Genomic DNA, 18,284 nt, shown 5'->3' with positions numbered 1-18,284 from the left:
CCCCATACATACAGTATTGATTAGTTTAAAAATAGTTTAGCGTAGGATACATTCATAGATACGATTCGAATTTATGTTTAACGTGGGTATAGGTTTGTTTTGAGAGAAGCCGAGGATCGTGCTCATTGGCGAGCAATTGGAAAAGCCTATGTCTAGCAGTGGACTGTTATAGGCTGATTATGATGATGATGATGATAGGTTTGTCCTCCTCATGCACCTTGCGTCGATAATCCTCAATGCTGAGCGTGGCAGGCAGCCATCATACAACGCAAGATATTTGACAGATGCCTGAATCTCGCCTACAACATTTTCAAGACAAGCTTGCGTATATACAAGTTCCGAACAACATCATTAGGACGGTCGGTCTACCGAGCAATATCACCCGCTCGGTGGAAGATCTCTCCTTTCGTCGTTTAAGCTTCCCACACTGAGGGTCGTGGCCTCCCTTAATAACCTTCTCTTGGGTATCCTGCGCTAGTCCTGCCTATCCTCGGCTGCGCGGATGGCATCATGGTCTGAGGTGTTGAGAGTAAAGCATATCTGATCCGACCAGCACATTGGACTTCTGTCTCTGGGCCCTCTTACTTGCCTGAGCTTGTTACCTGTCTGTTCTAAGTTCTTCAAAACCTATCAATAAAAATCTTAACTAAATACCTATAAGAATACTCGAGGCCTCCAAAAAGAGACTTAAAAGCTCTTTAACTCTCAGCCTTGCTAATATACGAGTCTGCAATTACCTTGTAGGCAAACATTTTCTGCTTTATGTCCTCCGGGACGAAATCATACTTTGTATATTTAAGAGTTGTTATACGCATCGTTCTATTAGTACAGTCGCGTGCTTGTTAACGTTTACGGCTGCGTAAACACTGTATTTTATTATTTGACGACTTATTTACCTTGTGGAAGCCGAACGTGAACAAACTTGATTTGGTGATACAAAAATTACGAGGGCTCATTTGTTTGGAAACGTTCCGCACGATTTCGTAACAGCGTGAGATTTTTGCAAAAAATAATAATATTTAAACTTTCATTAATTAGTGTATTATATAGTATTCAGTATTCATTTATCAGATTCAACTCGGAGCTAATTAATGCGGCATAAACGCTTAAAACACAAACAAACATACAAACTTACGATCATCAATTACTATATTTTGATTATGATAATTCACTTGTATAGTAATATTTTTTTTCGATAAGATGTACTATGTGATTTGCAACAAGCTTTTTTAAGGAAACATTTTCACTGAATAAAATCTATGAAATAGAACGACATTCGTAAAAACTTAAAAACTCTCTTTAAAATATAGCGTTGATAATAATATACATATTGCTTTCACTTTCTGATTTCTATTTAATTATTCAACTAAATTCTAACATCCTCTTGTTTAGTACGACCTGTTCGAAATAATGTGAACTGCATATTTTCATCTGCGTATCTTTGTTTTTACAGTTGCATCCTCTACTTTGGTTCTTTTACTTATGTTGTATTAATTCTCTGTAATATGGTCCGGTCTCATAGAGAGATTAAGTAAATTAGACTTTTTTATTTATTTAAACGTGTGTGTGTTTCTACATTTGTGTGTTTCTACATTTTATGTGCGGTATTTTACAGTAATAAATTTCAAATTTAAGATTAGAACAGTTGGAAATTCAAAGTACTCTTTTTATTTAAATGAAAAGGCTTAATTTTAGTTGCTTCTAATGGGTTCTAAGTGCAATTGGTCTATTTTTTATCTACTTCCATTTGTAGATGTTTCTTTAACGGATTGATCATAAGGATATAGTTCAGAGATCGAAATCTAAGTATTACATCTGTTTCTTTCTCTACATAGAACGTATGTTGAATTCACGGCAGAAAGAAGTTTAATGCTTTCACTCACAATGTGGACGCACAATATTTCCTACCAGTAAAGCGGAAGTGTCAGGAAGTGGAAACTGATTAAGTCGTCGTGGCCTAAAGGATAGGACGTCCGGCGCATTCGTGTCGAGCGATGCACCGGCGCTCTAATCCCGCAGGCGGGTACCAATTTTTTTTATGAAATACCTACTCAACAAATGTTCACGATTGACTTCCACGGTGAAGGAATAACATCGTGTAATAAAAATCAAACCCGCAATATTATAATTTGCGTAATTACCGGTGGTACGACCTCTTGTGAGTTCGCGCGGGTAAGTACCACCCCCCTGCCTATTTCTGCCGTGAAGCAGTGATGCGTTTCAGTTTGAAGGGCGGGGTAGCCGTTGTAACTATACTGAGACCTTAGAACTGGTATCTCAAGGTGGGTGGCGCATTTACGTCGTAGTTGTCTATGGGCTCCAGTAACCACTTAACACCAGGTGGGCTGTGAGCTCGTCCACCCATCTAAGCAATAAATTTATAGGAAAACGTCTTTTTCTCTTTTATAGCTGCATCAGCTATTATCGCACTTGAATAATCTTGCTTGCTTCCTTTAACTGGTAAATGTCACTAAGCTTTTGATTTAAAACTGAGATTTTAATACTGCTACGCGCTGGTGTTCGGGATAAATAAAACTTCCACCGAAGTATAAATTAAAACTCTATTTAACACTTAAAACCTTACAGAACACTTTAAGAATCGTAATTCACTTCTTCCGCGTCGCTTCCGGTGATCCGTTCGCTGTTTCGCTTCGAGTAGATCCGTTCGTGTCATCTCTGCAACGCTTTTACAGTCGATACGATATCTCTAAAGTTATCGAGAATATTCTCGGCAAGACCAGTCGTTTCGATATGTGTTTCCGCTATTTGATAATAGATGGCGTTACACTTCTTGACCGCTCTCGATGTTACTAGTTCTTTTGATATTCGTTTTTACTATTCGACGACAGATGGCGTTATACTTACCCGCGTAACAATACTGCCTGCTAGTGTTATTGGGTTTCACGTTTTCTTTTATTTTTTTAAACAGGCCCTACCTGAAACCCTGCGTGAAATGAAAACCTCGTTGTGGAATGCCGAAATAACTGGTGGAATCGCGAACATAACAGGGGCCCTCACCACAGCCTTCGAAATTCTACATCGGGTAAGTTTATGTACATTAATTCACAAACAGTTTCTAGCATAAATTTTATTGCCTTTTTAGGCGGACGAACGTACGGCCCCCTTGTTGGTTACCGTCCCCCATGGACGTCAGCAATACTAGCACACTAAGCCGCTGCCTACCATTAAACTAGGACATAACCTAAAACAACGAAGCAATAAGCTTTTGCTTCAATATGTTCAGCACTGGTTACATAAGTTACACAAATTTGTTGGATTTCAATACAACAATCAAATAACGCATGATTTATGAAATGAAAAAAAATAAAACTCCTCAGTATAATCGTACCGGACAAGGGTGCCAGTGCAACCAGGCTATAGCGGTGGTGGGGGCGGGCGGCGGCGCTGGTGGCGTCAACCGCGTGTTCCGCACTTGGAACTGGCCGCACATGCCCGTCAGAATATTCACGTACCGAACGGGAGGAGACGCGGCTGCCGGGGTATATATGCAGGAAATGGCATGCACAAACAAAGGTAACATTTTACAATTTTCCTTAATAGAAAAATCAATAAATGTAATGTGCAATTCTACTTAATAAACTGCCGCCGTCGCAGCTACATATCAAAGCAGAAGAACAACTGACAATCAATTTAATGACATTTTTGAAAGCGTAACCTTTACGTGCGCTTTGAATGCTCGGGCGTACACAGTTTTAGCAAATACGTAGTTTCATTGTTTTATTACTTAAATTTCATTTCGAAAAATCCATTCTCCGTTGTTTTGCTGATTTCTAGACAAGTAAATCTCATCTCGCTTGGTGTTTAGTGGTTATTGAGGTCCATAAACGTCTTTAATCAACGGGTCAAGGTTCGATCCGTTTCGAAGCCGAAACAACTGACAACTGAGAGCAACTCAAATAAAAATTTATAAATTCATAAGCTTTTATTTTAGTGTTCTGTGTTATTCCTTTATCGCAGAAGTCGTTCGTGATTACGCTTTATATTTAATTCGAAAAAACTAAATTTGCCTTCAGGACTTGACCCGTGGCTAAGTCGCATCACTCAAAAGAAATACACGCGGCATTGTTCATTATTAATTACATGGGTGGACGAGCTCACAGCCCAGCTGGTGTTAAGTGGTTACTCGAGCCCATTGACATTTACAACGTAAATGCGCCACCCACCTTGAGTTATAAGTTCTAAGGTCTCAGTATAGTTACAACGGCTGCCTCACCCTTCAAACCGAAACGCATTACTGCTTCACGGTAGAAATAGGCAGGGCAGTGGTACCTACCCGCGCGGACTCACAAGAGCTCCTACCACCAGTGACTCTTTAACCAAAACGCCATGGTGACTTAGGTTAAGAAAAAAATTTCGTCGTGATTCCGTCTTTCATCATTATTTAATAACCAAATATTATTGTCAACAAACCTACGCCGGTAAAATCAGCATGGTATTCTGATGTATTTTTCGTCATTTAGGTTTCTACGTAACTATAAACGACCACTCCGAGATTCGACCAAAAGTTCTTCACTTCGTCGAAGTACTGGCGCGTCCGCTCGTCATGTACCAAAATGTCCACCCGGTGCACTGGAGTCCGGTTTACGTCGGAGGACGAGTACGTATTCTAGACTTTTACAGGAACGATATACCTACTCAGTACTCGTATTATAAAATACAAAATCGATTGCGCTCGGTCGTAGCGACTAGTCGAGCCACGATCTGACGGCAAACGCACGCGCAATTTCAATTCGGCCGCCGCGTCTCAATATCACGCGATCTCATGTTTAGGTTTTATTTTTGTGCAACCGAAAATATCTATTTTTATTTGTTACTAGCTGACCCGGCAGACTTCGTAGTGTCTCAGTCGATAAATAAAAGACACATCAAGGGACACATCAAAGGAAAAATGTTTGTTTTTATATAATTCTGAGCTTTTTTATATTTTCTCACCTTTTAAACCTTCCCTGGACTTCCACAAATAATTCAAGGCCAAAATTAACCAAATTGGTCCAGCCGTTCTCGAGTTTTAGCGAGACTAACGAACAGCAATTTCATTTTTATATAAAGAGATAACATTTAAATAAACTTTTGTGAAGTGAAAAAACTTTAATTCGAAATATAAAAAAAACTTGTGCACTTCACTTTTCTTAACTAATAATAAAATGTAATCTGTTTGGTATAGCCTTCTTTTATACAGCTTAGATCGGTGAACGAGCTCATGGCCCGCCTGCCTAGACCTATACCTGGATAGACATCAACAACACAAACGCCACCACCCACTTTGAAACATTAGCTCTAAGTCTCAGTTCTATAGTACAACGGCTGCCCCACTCTTCGAACTAGAGCGCCATAAGACTTTCTACTACTTGTAATTGATAGCAGTATATCAGAATTAATATTACATATTATTTTTGTTGTTTTTTACAGAGCAGTAGCCTCGCCGATAACGGAATGGGTCAGCTTATGACATCAGTAACAGTTCCCATATTCGACAGAAGAAACCATACGGTAAACACAATAAATATATAAACGCTTAAGAGTTCCATGTTGTCTTTTCATTTATGATATTTTTTTCACGAAATTTAATATTTCCTTCATATTATACATAACAATATTTTTATGCAACAACTTAATACAATACAATATTTATATGCACGTGTTTATAATACACATATTATATTGTTGTTTTATTCTATTTTGAGCTTTGTATTTTAGCAAAGGGAAGCGAATTTACTAGGTGCTGTTGGAACAGACGTGCCGGTCGATCAAATAAAGAAGCTCGTACCACCGTACAAGGTAAACATAATATGTATATATATCATCATTTATCCGTATCATCTATTACCCGGTGAGCGAGATTTAATATTAAATAAATAAAAAAGATAATTTAAAGCAGTGTATACTGATACTTATGTTGAAATATGTCCTTGCTGTTTTCCACCCCAACGGAAAGATCTTCTTCTGCCGTGAATAATACAATATGGTCAAAGATCGGTCCGAATGCATTATTAAAAATAAAAAAATTAGGAGTGTCTCGTGATCTCAAAATAAAAACAATAAGTAGATTTCTTTGACAAATAATTTCTGTATATGTAATTCTTAATTCTAATATCTATGAATGTAATAATAAAAAAATGCCTACCTATGCTGATAGCCTTGCGAGTTGTGAGGCTACCCTACCGCGTAGGTGAGCTCTCGGGGCTCAAACCGGAATGTTGTTAACACTGGCCCTAGCAAAAGCAGTGCTTCACAGAATCTACCACCGGATCGGAAACGCGACCTACTGACACGATCCGGCGAGAAACTCAGTGGGCTGTGTCTATGGGTTAATTTACTCGCCAACCCCTTCGTCGCAAGCGACGGGTTCGGCGAGGACGGTGACCGGTGCTTGAGATACCAATAAGCACCGTGTATGGAACCGTAATGACTTGTTTAGACCGACATCGACTGTTTACCATTCGGTCCACAGTACCGGAATGTAATACACAATAGCTACAATGCTTGCAGCGTCTCACAGTGACGGAGAACTTCACGTTAGAAAGAGACAAAAGATGGTACTAATAAAGCGTGTTTTATTTTGACAGTTGGGCGTTAACGGCTATTCTTTCATGGTGGACAACAACGGGCATGTATTATACCACCCGGACTTAAGACCATTGGTATGTGTATTGAGCTATTATAATTGTTGAGTTGAGTTGTTATAGTGTTTTTTTTATTGCTTAGATGGGTGGACGAGCTCACAGCCCGTCTGGTGATAAGTGGTTAATGGAGCCCATAGACATCTACAACGTAAATGCACCACCCATCTTGAGATATGAGTTCTAAAGTCTCAGTATAGTTACAACGGCTGCCCCACCCTTCAAACCGAAACGCATTACTGCTTCATGGCAGTAATAGGCCTACCCGTGCGGACTCACAAGGGATCCTACCAGCAGTAAATGTTTTCTTTATTTCACTTAATGAGTGTGCGAACTCATGGTCCCTCTGGTGTTAAAGTTAAAATGGTACCTATCAGGAGCTGTACCCTAATTAATATAAGTTCGAAGGTAGACGATAAATGGAAGATCTCCTATCGAACCTATAAAATAGCTCTGTAGAGCAACAGTCTAAATTTCACTGTACCGATCTTATATATGAACATGATATCTTGAAAACATTGTTAGCGACATTCAGGCTATTGTCAAATATCTTCTGTTCTATTATAGCTATCCACTATAGCCGTAATAAATCTGGCTCATGTACCTACGCATTAATTTATTTATTTTTACCAATATACCTAAAAGAAATAAACGTCAATTTTAATGTGTAACCTTTTTATTGTTTCAGCATACAAACGAAGAAGTAAGTAGAATGTTAATCTAAACTTAAACACTAATAACTGTTTGCGCATAGTACAAATAAGTAAAACAACTAATGTTTACGATTAGGTTTCCGGAGGTATTTTTCACTACCCTTTCAGTATGTGCAAAAATATGCACAGGCCAATTGTAAAAATCATATACGCAAATGCAAACATATAAGTCTATGTGAGTTATTTTCTAATACAGTGAAATAGCGAAGTAAAGTAAAAAGAAAACACTAAAGATAAAGAGATGCGGGAGAATAAGATACTTCCACTACATGTCACAAAGTAGGATTCATATCGTGACATTTACAAGCTGCGGTTATCCCTTATTACCACATGAAGTCTTCAACACATCTAATATAATAATATAAAGGAAGACAATAAAGGCCAAATTTTCCCGAAATAAATATGAGAATAATAACGTTGATACTTTACATTTCATACATTTTAATATAGTGAAGTCACTCTCATAAATCTAACAATACACTCTCGTACTAACAATTCAACGCAGAATTTCTGTACATAAATTTTGTTTTTAAACTGATAATTAACTCTGACTTCTGATTGACTGTCTAATACAAATTCTACATTAACTGTTTCGTATCGTTGTAAAGTTTTGCGGGTACATAACAACGCTTGAAAGGCAAACGTGACTAAGTAACTATACTGAGACATTAGAACAATCTCAAGGTGGGTGGCGCATTTACGTTGTGGATGTCTATGGGCTCCAGTAACCACTTAACACCAGGTGGGCTGTGAGCTCATCCACCCATCGAAGCAATTAAAAAAAAAGCGACAATAACTGCTTTGTACATAAATGATAGGCAATAACCATATTCGATGCGCAAAAAATCTATATTTCTAGGTCTATTAAAATCATTTCAATCCTACAACTAGATTCGTTAAAATAGATTTTTTTTCAGGTATTTCAACTTTCAATTAATTAGTCTACTGTAAAGCTCACGTATTGTCGCTTAATCACGTTTGCCTTTCAAGCGTCGATATATATATTATGCACACTATTATTATAACAGGATCTTACAGTGATTTTCACATTTCATGAGTTACTCCAGGCAGGCGCCGTGTTTATTTGCATCTTTGTTTACTTTGATAATTGGAATCTAGTATTCATAAAATACAACTTAATATAGATTTTTTGTTTTTCCAGTACACAGAAACTCTACGACCACTGTATTCAAGCTTGGATTTGACCGACGTGGAACTGTTGATGGATTCCGATGAAAACTCCAGAGTCAACCTAACATCGCTACTACTTGATGTAAATATAATGAATTTTTTTAAGCATTGCCAACGCAACATACAGGCAGCGGCCTACCTATCATTTCAAATAAGAATAGGCTTGTACTGGTAGGTGGTATTGTGGGCCGACATTGGAGGTTCCACAAAAATAGAACAGTTCTTATACAATGATATTTATCTTGATCACGACTTCAAACACATGTAGGAGGCGGCAATCAGATTATTATTTTTGTGCATATTAACATCCACGACTAATTAGCTACCATCATTACACGTTCAAGCATGAAACACTAACTAACTTAAACAAAACGATTCAAATAATTTACTGGTGGTAGGACCTCTTGTGAGTCCGCGCGGGTAGGTACCACCAACCTGCCTATTTCTGCCGTGAAGCAGTAATGCGTTTCGATTTGAAGGGTAGGGCAGCTGTTATAACTATACTTGAGACCTTAAACCTTATATCTCAAGGTGGGTGGCGCATTTACTTCGTATTATGGGCTCCAGTAACCACTTAACACCAGGTGGGCTGTGAGCTCGTCCAACCATTTAAGCAATAAAAAAATTTTTAAGTACTTATTGATAGAATTGCATTGATAATTCATTTCTAGCTGAGACACGATATGATCGAGCAACGCGAAGGAGAAACCGAAATAGGTGTTAAAGTCCAGTATGATAACATGAGGCGCGTGGCCACTAGGCGCCAGCGGTATTTCTATAGCCCAGTCGACGGCACGCCTTTCTCTCTAGCGGCCGTACTCCCTGACGGATACGGCATGTATGAGCTACAAGCTGAACAGGAAGTTAAACATAGCCCTATCAATGGTAAGGAAACAAAACTGTTTTTCAAACAGCTTTTCTGTCTTTTTTTTCTCGACAAAACAAAAACACTTGACGCACATTTGACAGCCACGATCTCCCTGATTATTGTTACTGGAAACATACGACATTGTAAGTATAATAATATGAATATAGCGTTTATTGCAACGATTTAACAAACAACAGAACTCGAAACTAGGTTGATGTCTGTCTGCATGGATTTAAAAAAAATTAGATATAACCTCTACAAATAAATATTATGTTATTATTTTAAAAATATTGCAAGGTATGCCTTTTATCAATGACCTCTTCTTACATTTCTAAGAATAAATATTATACATGTATATTTTATAAAGGCTATGTGGTATCAGCCTAAAATAGCACCACCACTTTTCCGTGGGTGTCGTGAAGAGCGACTAAGGGATTCGCCGGAGAACAGACATCTGTGAGTTACCACCATCCCATACTGCGATTATCGACCGCTATCTACTGGTGGTACGTCGTTTTGAAAGCCCGCGCGGGTATCTATCACCATCCTGCCTATTTCTGCCGTGAGACATTCATGCGTTTCGGTCTGAAGGATGGAATAGCCGTTGGGACTTCGTCCTCATGTCTCTGAGCGGGTTCGGTATTCACTTTGCGATGAGTCTATGAGGTTCAGAAACCACATTACATCCATTAAGCCAGAGTTTGAATATTTTGGTGCATTAACTATCATTTCCAGACAAAGCTAAATATGAGTCCCCTTACACACATGATGATTAATTTACATGTTTTTTTTCTTCGATGTAGTAACGGAATATTTCAAAGGCGAAAACTGGAAGATTCATCCAGATTGGTAAGAATAATCAAGGTTATTTCATAATATTAGATTTGATATTGCTTATTTTATGTACTTTTATAAAAATAGGGCACATGTAAAACACTTATATATCTGTAATATCCGTACATATAATATTATGTTATATATATCTGGTATGCAGCTATCTACATTAATACAATAAAAACTATTCAATACTTCAAATCGGGTGAACAACACCAGAATTCATAGAACAAACATTTACTTGAGATACTTAAGAATTAACTTTTCCAAGGAAGAGACTGGTACAGTGAGCAGTAAAAACTAGCAAAAGCAACAAGAGAGGAGAGTGAAGCGAAAAGAAGAAAATAAAAGATAAGAGAAAAGATATCCTGGCTGTTGCTAATTTTTCTACTCCCTCTTTACCAGTTTCTTTAGTCAAATTCAGTTTTTAACGTCTTAAATCTAGACATCTAGTTTTAAGTTGTTAGGTCTCCCTTGGAGGCACTCGGGCAGCTGTTAGCAAATCCCGCCCCTTCTGGTTGAGCTCTTGCTCGCCCACCTTTCCTTGTGAAATTAGAAAGGCCTCAGGGCCACCAGTAAACTCTCAATCATAAAAAAAAAACATCTAATGTATCTGGTAAATGAAGTGCGCAATTCGTCGTGCTAATACAGCCGCACTTGGGTCTTTCGTAGTGATAGCGAAAGATGTTTAAAAAGATATACAATCGCCAGGGTGTACTGCGAATACGCATCAACGTCAGACCAGACTTTCAACACGCCTGAAGAGCAGTTGCTGCATTTCTTGATCCGCGCCGGTAAACCTGGCTGGAAGTGGATGTCGTTGCGACCGAGAGCCCTGACGCTGCACAACGCGCACAAGAAACAGGATCGCGATTCTTATTACTGTGAGTACTTATACTTCGTTAACTTTGATAAGCGACAGTCTCAAATTGGTATACTGTGAATTAATAGCCCGGGCTCATAGACATTACACCGTGAATGCCTGAAAATCGGAAAAATATATATATAGAATAAATATAGAAAAATATATATAGAATACTAGCTGTACCCTTCCGCTTCGCTGGGCATTTAAATTTAACATTATTATTTCCCACCCCCACAAAGATTCTCATCATTAACGCCCCCGCAGCTCGTGTAGGGAGTCCAACACTTATATAAATATTAGCCTATCCATTAAGTACATGTATTTTCTACATGGATACCAAGTTTCAAGTCAATCGGATGCACGGTTCAGTAGTTATAACGGAACATCCGTAAAAACCACTGTAGATTTATATATTAGTATAGATTTGTATCGATCCTCTTTCTAAGGTTGAGTAAGCTTTAATAACAAACACTAACAATGCGAATACAACTTCTCTTGCTGTGAATAATGAACAAAACCTTAGAAAGAATCAAAAATACTAGATAAAGAAAAACGATCAAACGTTGAGTTTTTTTATTGCTTAGATGGGTGCACGAGCTCATAGCCCACCTGGTATTAAGTGGTTACTGGAGCCCATAGACATCTACAACGTAAATGCGCCACCCACCTTGATGATACAGCAAACCAAACCTTGAAACTATCTTAAAAAGCAATCTGCACATTAGCGACTGGACTTAAATATTATCGCTTGAGCTTCGTACGAGCCTAAGTGACCTCAAATTTATCTTTTAGAAACTCAGTTAACATTTTGTGTTGTTACAGGTGATAAAACTTTAGTTCAGTCGCTTATCAGGGATGCAATGGTAATTAAAGAATTGGACGCTCACACAGGACATGCTAATCACCACTCCCAGTAAGTTTACTTCATTATTCGAGCATGATTTATATTTACCAACCGAATATTCAATATTCCAACACTGTAGTATAAAATCACAGGAAGAAAGAAATAAATATGAAACTATGATTGTTGTTTAATGACAAAGTAGGTCAGTGACTCTCAACCTTTTTATTCAACGACGCACTAACACACTTTATATATTCGCTCCAGCTTTACATACACAATTTCTGATGGTTTACGTGAATTTATATTACATTTATTACATTGTACGATTAAAATCTAGTAAATGTGCAATTCACACGAGTCAACTTAGATAAAAATATCCTATTCAAATCTTGCGACATATACTAAGTAAGGACTAAGTGGTTGAGAGCCGCTGAACTAGATGTATCTCGCGACTTTACTGTGTTAATCGAGAAATAACCATTCGCAGTCTGCTGCAGTTGGTTGTGAAAAAGCATACTTTCATTAAATCAAAGCGGTCTTCGTTTTTGTGGCAGTATGTGTATATGGCAATTGCAATTGTTTAAGTATAATCACAAGCTTCTATGATGTTTTATCGAGAACGTTTCAATAGTGCGGAAAATAAACGCGTCAGTCACACCCAAATTGAATTTTCAACTTCAGTCCAGTTTCGTGTTATTTTTTGAGAAAAAATCGAAAGCAATATTTGTGTTTTATGTTGATCACTAATTTATGTATGTGTTTGTCGCACGAATAGCCCAATAGCAACTTTAATGGCATTACTGACAAGGTAAAGTAACTGAAGACAATATTAAACGGATTGTGTGAATGATGCTAGAATCGATATTTCTAAAATTACTGTAGTATCCTTACGAATATGGTTGGCTAAAGTTTTTTTTTAATTAGTCCGGAACAACAAAGAAACGTTTACAGAGAAATAATGTAAAAATAATAAATTTTAATCAATTTATATGTTATTAAATTGATTAAAACCTTATAATAGTTTTAAAGGTTGTATTTTACCACTTAGGCACTTTACGTAATCCATAATCTCAGACGTATCGAACACTGCAGTTCTCATGGTTCATTGACCACTGAAAAATAAAAGAACTTTCAATCCACTTTATATATTAAATGTTCCCCTCCTATTTCTTGATATCTGATATTTGAAGACAAATGAATTAGCAAAAGTGTTGAAGTCGTTCTGGCTAATGGTTTTCTATTAGCAACTGACTAAATAATTGTGTGTTAGAAATAAGGAAATAATTATTTAGCTCACAAGGATTGGTAAGAAAGGTATTTAGTTTTAAATAACCTAAGTAGATTAAGCTATATCTTTTCGGTCACATCATTCATTCATTGTATCTCATAATGACGTGACAATAGCTGCTATTGGCTGTAAATACAAATTGTAGCACTTTGTTGAGAGAAAGAAAAATTTGCATTAAAAAAAGATGTAAAGTCCCAAAATATATATGTTTTATTAGTAGCCCTTCGTCTTGCGTTACTTATATTATAAATACGATTTTTTTTTGGCTCAGCTGGACGGACGAGCTCACAGCCCACCTGGTGTTAACTGGTTACCGTAGCCCATAGACATTTACAACGTAAATGCGCCACCCACCTTGAGATATGAGTTTTAAGGTCTCAGTATAGTTACAACGGCTGCCCCGCCCTTCAAGCCCATACGCATTACTGCTTCACGGTAGTGTCGTGTTACCTACCCGTGCGGACTCACAAGAGATCCTACCACCAAAAAATTGTTGTAATCTGAATAAACACAAGTCACGTGATGGTCAAAGAAGTTAGAAGTATTATCCGACCGCGACACATGTCTTGTCGGATCCCCCGGATTCACTCTCGGAGTTTTTAGGACCGTCAAGAACCGGTTACTGTCCTCGTCGAACTCGTCCAATATGACGAAGAGTTCGACGAGCGAACTGACCCATAGACACATCCCACTGAGTTTCTCGCTGGATTTTCTCAGTGGGTCGCGATTCCGATCCGGTGGTGGATTTTGCAAAAATTTTAAGTGGATGAAAATTTCAAACCAATTTATTTTAAGATCTAAATAAATTTGTACATTTGTACAAAGCATTTGAAACGGATTTAAAAACTAAAGGATATGGTTAAATCAATTACTTGGTAAATTAAACAAATAAAGATGTTGAAACATTTTAAAACATTGTTTATAGACAAATATTGGCGTATTTCGTGTTCGTATTCTTTTTATTCCTACAAATAAACTATAACCTTAATCCTTAAAAAATATCGCTTAAGACGAAAACATTAAGTACAATAAATACACTTTTCCTACAGACAAGGTCGGTTCCACAAGTTCGTGGTGACGCTGTCCTTTATCGCGACACGGAGCGGCCTACTGAAGTGGACTGAGAACTTCAATGGATCTCGGAATTCCGATTCTGCTGAACAGTGAGTAAACACATAACTAATGATTCCAAGTGTCCGTGACTGTGCAAGTAATAAGTGCAGTGGAGTGAATATTGAATTGGACGTCGTCGTGAACTAAAAGATAAGACGTCCGGTGCATTCGTGTTGAGCGGTGTTCGAATCCCGCAGACGGGTATAATAACCGGCAAACTTCTTGAGCATTTGTCGACGTAGTGGGGGTAAGTTTGCGCATGGTACACTCACGTGCAAAAACATTACTTACTCTACGTCATAATGCTATTAAATTATTAAAATCAACATATGTATTTATTTATATATTTATTAGAACATCAACAAAACATATAGGTTAATAATTGTAATAATTTAATCTTGGGGTAAAATAGATATTCCTTCTATTAAGTCAAAACTAGAGCTGTTGCCAGGTCTTGGTTCAGTTGAAGCGAAGCTGGTATTTGTAATTTTTTTTCGTTATCATAATCTTGACCATCATCATCATCACTGTTTTCATCACCCGAGTCGCTATCATCGTGATGAGTCGACATAGGGCTCATCGGCGTAGTTTACAACTCGGTCGATTCGGTCTTCTTTTTGTCTATAATTAATTATTTTTTGAAGATATTCGATTCGTAGTAATCGAATGTTACTTTTTTCATTTACCAGCTTCCGATTATTTTCTGTTCTTTTTTTCCATCTGAAGCCTAGCTCTTTCATAATTCGTCGTAAGCTTCATTCCGAGCCATTAAAATTTATTTCTTCTTTAAAATTTTCGAAGCCTTTCTACGATACGGAGTTTCGCTGCTTGTTACGTAGTTATTATGATTACATCTTTTTATTACAGATTGAACGAAACTATCCATTCCGGTAACTTTCTTCTTCCCTGATCTTTTCTTACCCGGAGTCCGAAACACGGCGAGCAAGCCAGAGCCTTTAGCTTCGTTAATAATGCACCTAACAGTACTCACTAATGTTTTTGTTGCTTCCGAAGTCTGTTTTAATTTTTCCATATCATTCTTCCCATGTTTTATAAAGAAGCAATATACGTCGTACACAAATTTTCTACCCTTTCTTTTAAGTACTACACCAGTTTGTCACGGCATAGTGTATGTTTTATAAAAAATCAACAAACACTCAACAAATAGCAATGGCAACAAAGTCCACAAGCAATTATAACAAATAACTTAACGATTAATAACGATAGACTTTCCACTGTACGCAAGCGTACTTTTGGGAGCAAGCGGAATGAGGGCGCAGTGCGGGACGCAGGGTTCGACTGATCTACCAATAACGCGCTCGATACGATTTCCCCTGCCGTCGCGCCTCACCCTCACCACCAAAGTGATCTAAAATTCGGTTCTGCGCAGTCAAGGTCATTTGCTCACGAAGTTTGCCGATTACTATACCAATTTTTCTAATGAAATACGTACTTAACAAATGTTCACAATTGACTTCCACGGTGAAGGAATAACATCGTGTAATAAAAATCAAACCCGCAAAATTATAATTTGCATAATTACTGGTGATAGGACCTATTGTGAGTCCGCACGGGTAAGTATCACCACCCTGCCTATTTCTGCCGTGAAGCAGTAATGCGTTTCGGTTTGAAGGGCGGGGCAGCCGTTGTAACTATATTGAGACCTTAGAACTCATATCTCAAGGTGGGTGGGTGGCGGCATTTACGTTGTACATGTCTATGGGCTCCGGTAACCACTTAACACCAGGTGGGCCGTGAGCTCGTCCACGCATCTACGCAATAAAAAAATAAAAATAAGTAAATTGTTTTGAGCTCGCCTAAATCGGGATCCACCGTCATTTCTCTTTGTGTTCCGGTTTATGGCAATTGCATTGAGATTTCGATCTCATGTCTTGAAAGTGAGCGACAGCATTAACTTTGCAATGGTTAGTGGATCCGGAAACATAATACGGGGTAAGCCATAAATAATGCAAGGTTTTTGTTTGTAGGCATTTCAGCGAAAAGTACTCTCGTGCATTCGATTCAGAATGGTACCGTCGAGCTGTAGAGCATCACGCCATAGAACCAGAGAGTTTCGTTTTCTCTGTTCCTTTCCGCGACGGATCCGAGGCCGAAGATCTGAGTGGAAGGCCTCCGTTGGTGCTCGCCACTCACGCGGTGTTCGTCGAGTCGAGAGGTCACAGGGCGCCGGCGGCTGTCGTCGGCCTACACTTCCAACTCGACTCTCTCGCGAAACACTTTTTAAACGTGACATCAACGGTAGGTTCAATGCGATTAATCTTATTTATACTATCTACTACTAATCTTATTTGTTCTATATTAATTACTAACCGTAATTAAAGGGTTAATAACTTTTAAATTGGAAATAAACAAAATCTACTTTAAAAAGGAGTTCAGCTAACATTTACCTAACAAAAGTTGATTAAAAATCAATTTAATTCGATGTTCCGTGAGACTGAAAAAAACAAATGGCAATTTTAATAAGGACACACAATGTATACGAGAATCCTTCCCTAAAACGAAAATAGGTCTCCTTCGGAGGCGCTCGGGCAGCTGTTAGCCAACCCCACCCCTCCTGGCTGAGCCTTTGCTCGCCCACCTGTCCTGGTCAAACTGGAAAGGCCTCCGGGCCACCGGACGACTCTGCCCCTGGCATTGCTGAAGTGCATGGGCGACGGTAACCACTCACCATCAGGTGGGCCGTGCGATCGTCTGCCTAAAAAGGCAATATAAAAATAAAAAATACAACGTAAATACGCGTAGATCCGTGATTCCTGACATTACGTAAATGAATAATTTCATATTCGAATAATGTTCTAATGCGCTTTTGTATTGTACTTTTAAATTAGGTGACGCTTGAGGTCAACGGTCCGACGTGAACGTGGGTCTCATTATGCTTTGTAATGTAATACAAATATTCCTGCCCAATACACATTAGTCTAATATCCAATCAACACCTTAAAATATATTAAACTTTTCAGTGCACTGCCGGTACTGTTTGCAAGAAGACTTGTGCTGGTGACGAACTCGACTGTTATATTTTGGACGACAACGGATTTATCATTCTATCTGAAGACGTATCGCAGACAGGACTGTTCTTCGGCCAAGTCGACGGAACAATCATGGATTCACTAGTCCAAGATCGGATTTACAAGAAGGTCACTGTTCACGACCATCAAGGAAGATGCCCCGATTCTAGAAATCCATTCAGCGGGAATTCTAATAAACTATCGGTAGGATTTGATTCATAATTCAAGTTTATTACAGAAATTAACTTTCCTTTCTTCATACATAATAATTGTTCTTGCAGCCTTTAAAACCACTTTCTTGGCTCGGTGGCTATCTAACTAATTTGTTGGCTATTTGGTTCCCGATGTGGACTCATGCAAGCGCTCACACGGCTCCTTATAACGAGGAAGAATTAGGTAAGTCAATTTCAATCAGATTCTAGTATCATCGATACGAGTATCGATCGGGCTTCCACGAAGCGAAAAATGAAGAGTATCAATTACTTTGTCAAAAACCACATTCTACATTCAGATTACGAGGACTACGAAGGCGAAGATGTCGATCACGATGATGATACCGATCGCGATCGAGGAACATACGAGATCATCTTGGACGGAGGAGGAGAGAGTCCGCGTGGGGGACCGGCCGGCGCTCCTCCCCCACCGCCTCCCGCCCCCTCACCGCGGGAACCCTCCCGTGAAGCGGTGCGGTCTGCAGCCGTGCGACCGTGCGATACTAGCGCTGAACTCTTCACGTTACAGTCGACCAGACTCAGCGCTGCGCAGCCTTTGAAGGGGAAACTTACTAATTGCCATAATTCTGGATGCGAAAGGTGTGTTGTTTGGTTTCGTCATTTATAATATTAATGCTAGTGTAGAATCGACTATGGTCGATCAAATTTTATTAAAAACACTTATT

At 38.5% G+C, this 18,284-nt stretch overlaps 1 protein-coding gene across 2 annotated transcripts in view; it reads left to right on the top strand.

The window, feature by feature from the left end:
- stol (voltage-dependent calcium channel subunit stolid) overlaps positions 1-18,284 on the top strand; it is a 78,613-nt gene that overhangs the window by 55,044 nt on the left and 5,285 nt on the right. Inside the window, exons 7-24 of one of the 2 annotated variants that reach the window (XM_089727816.1) lie at positions 2,930-3,043; positions 3,339-3,534; positions 4,482-4,618; positions 5,431-5,511; positions 5,719-5,799; positions 6,588-6,662; positions 7,330-7,344; positions 8,517-8,627; positions 9,217-9,430; positions 10,217-10,262; positions 10,959-11,131; positions 11,935-12,025; positions 12,732-12,764; positions 14,294-14,407; positions 16,346-16,616; positions 17,339-17,590; positions 17,668-17,782; positions 17,898-18,198. In XM_089727816.1, the coding sequence (XP_089583942.1) occupies positions 2,930-3,043; positions 3,339-3,534; positions 4,482-4,618; positions 5,431-5,511; positions 5,719-5,799; positions 6,588-6,662; positions 7,330-7,344; positions 8,517-8,627; positions 9,217-9,430; positions 10,217-10,262; positions 10,959-11,131; positions 11,935-12,025; positions 12,732-12,764; positions 14,294-14,407; positions 16,346-16,616; positions 17,339-17,590; positions 17,668-17,782; positions 17,898-18,198 (2,420 nt within the window). The remainder of the gene's footprint in view (positions 1-2,929; positions 3,044-3,338; positions 3,535-4,481; positions 4,619-5,430; positions 5,512-5,718; positions 5,800-6,587; positions 6,663-7,329; positions 7,345-8,516; positions 8,628-9,216; positions 9,431-10,216; positions 10,263-10,958; positions 11,132-11,934; positions 12,026-12,731; positions 12,765-14,293; positions 14,408-16,345; positions 16,617-17,338; positions 17,591-17,667; positions 17,783-17,897; positions 18,199-18,284) is intronic. The other variant, XM_089727817.1, reaches the window with a different exon arrangement.

This window comes from Bombyx mandarina, chromosome 05 (assembly GCF_030267445.1).
Source record: "Bombyx mandarina strain Sakado chromosome 05, ASM3026744v2".
NCBI lineage: Eukaryota > Metazoa > Arthropoda > Insecta > Lepidoptera > Bombycidae > Bombyx > Bombyx mandarina.
This window is presented reverse-complemented; position numbering and strand designations above follow the sequence as displayed.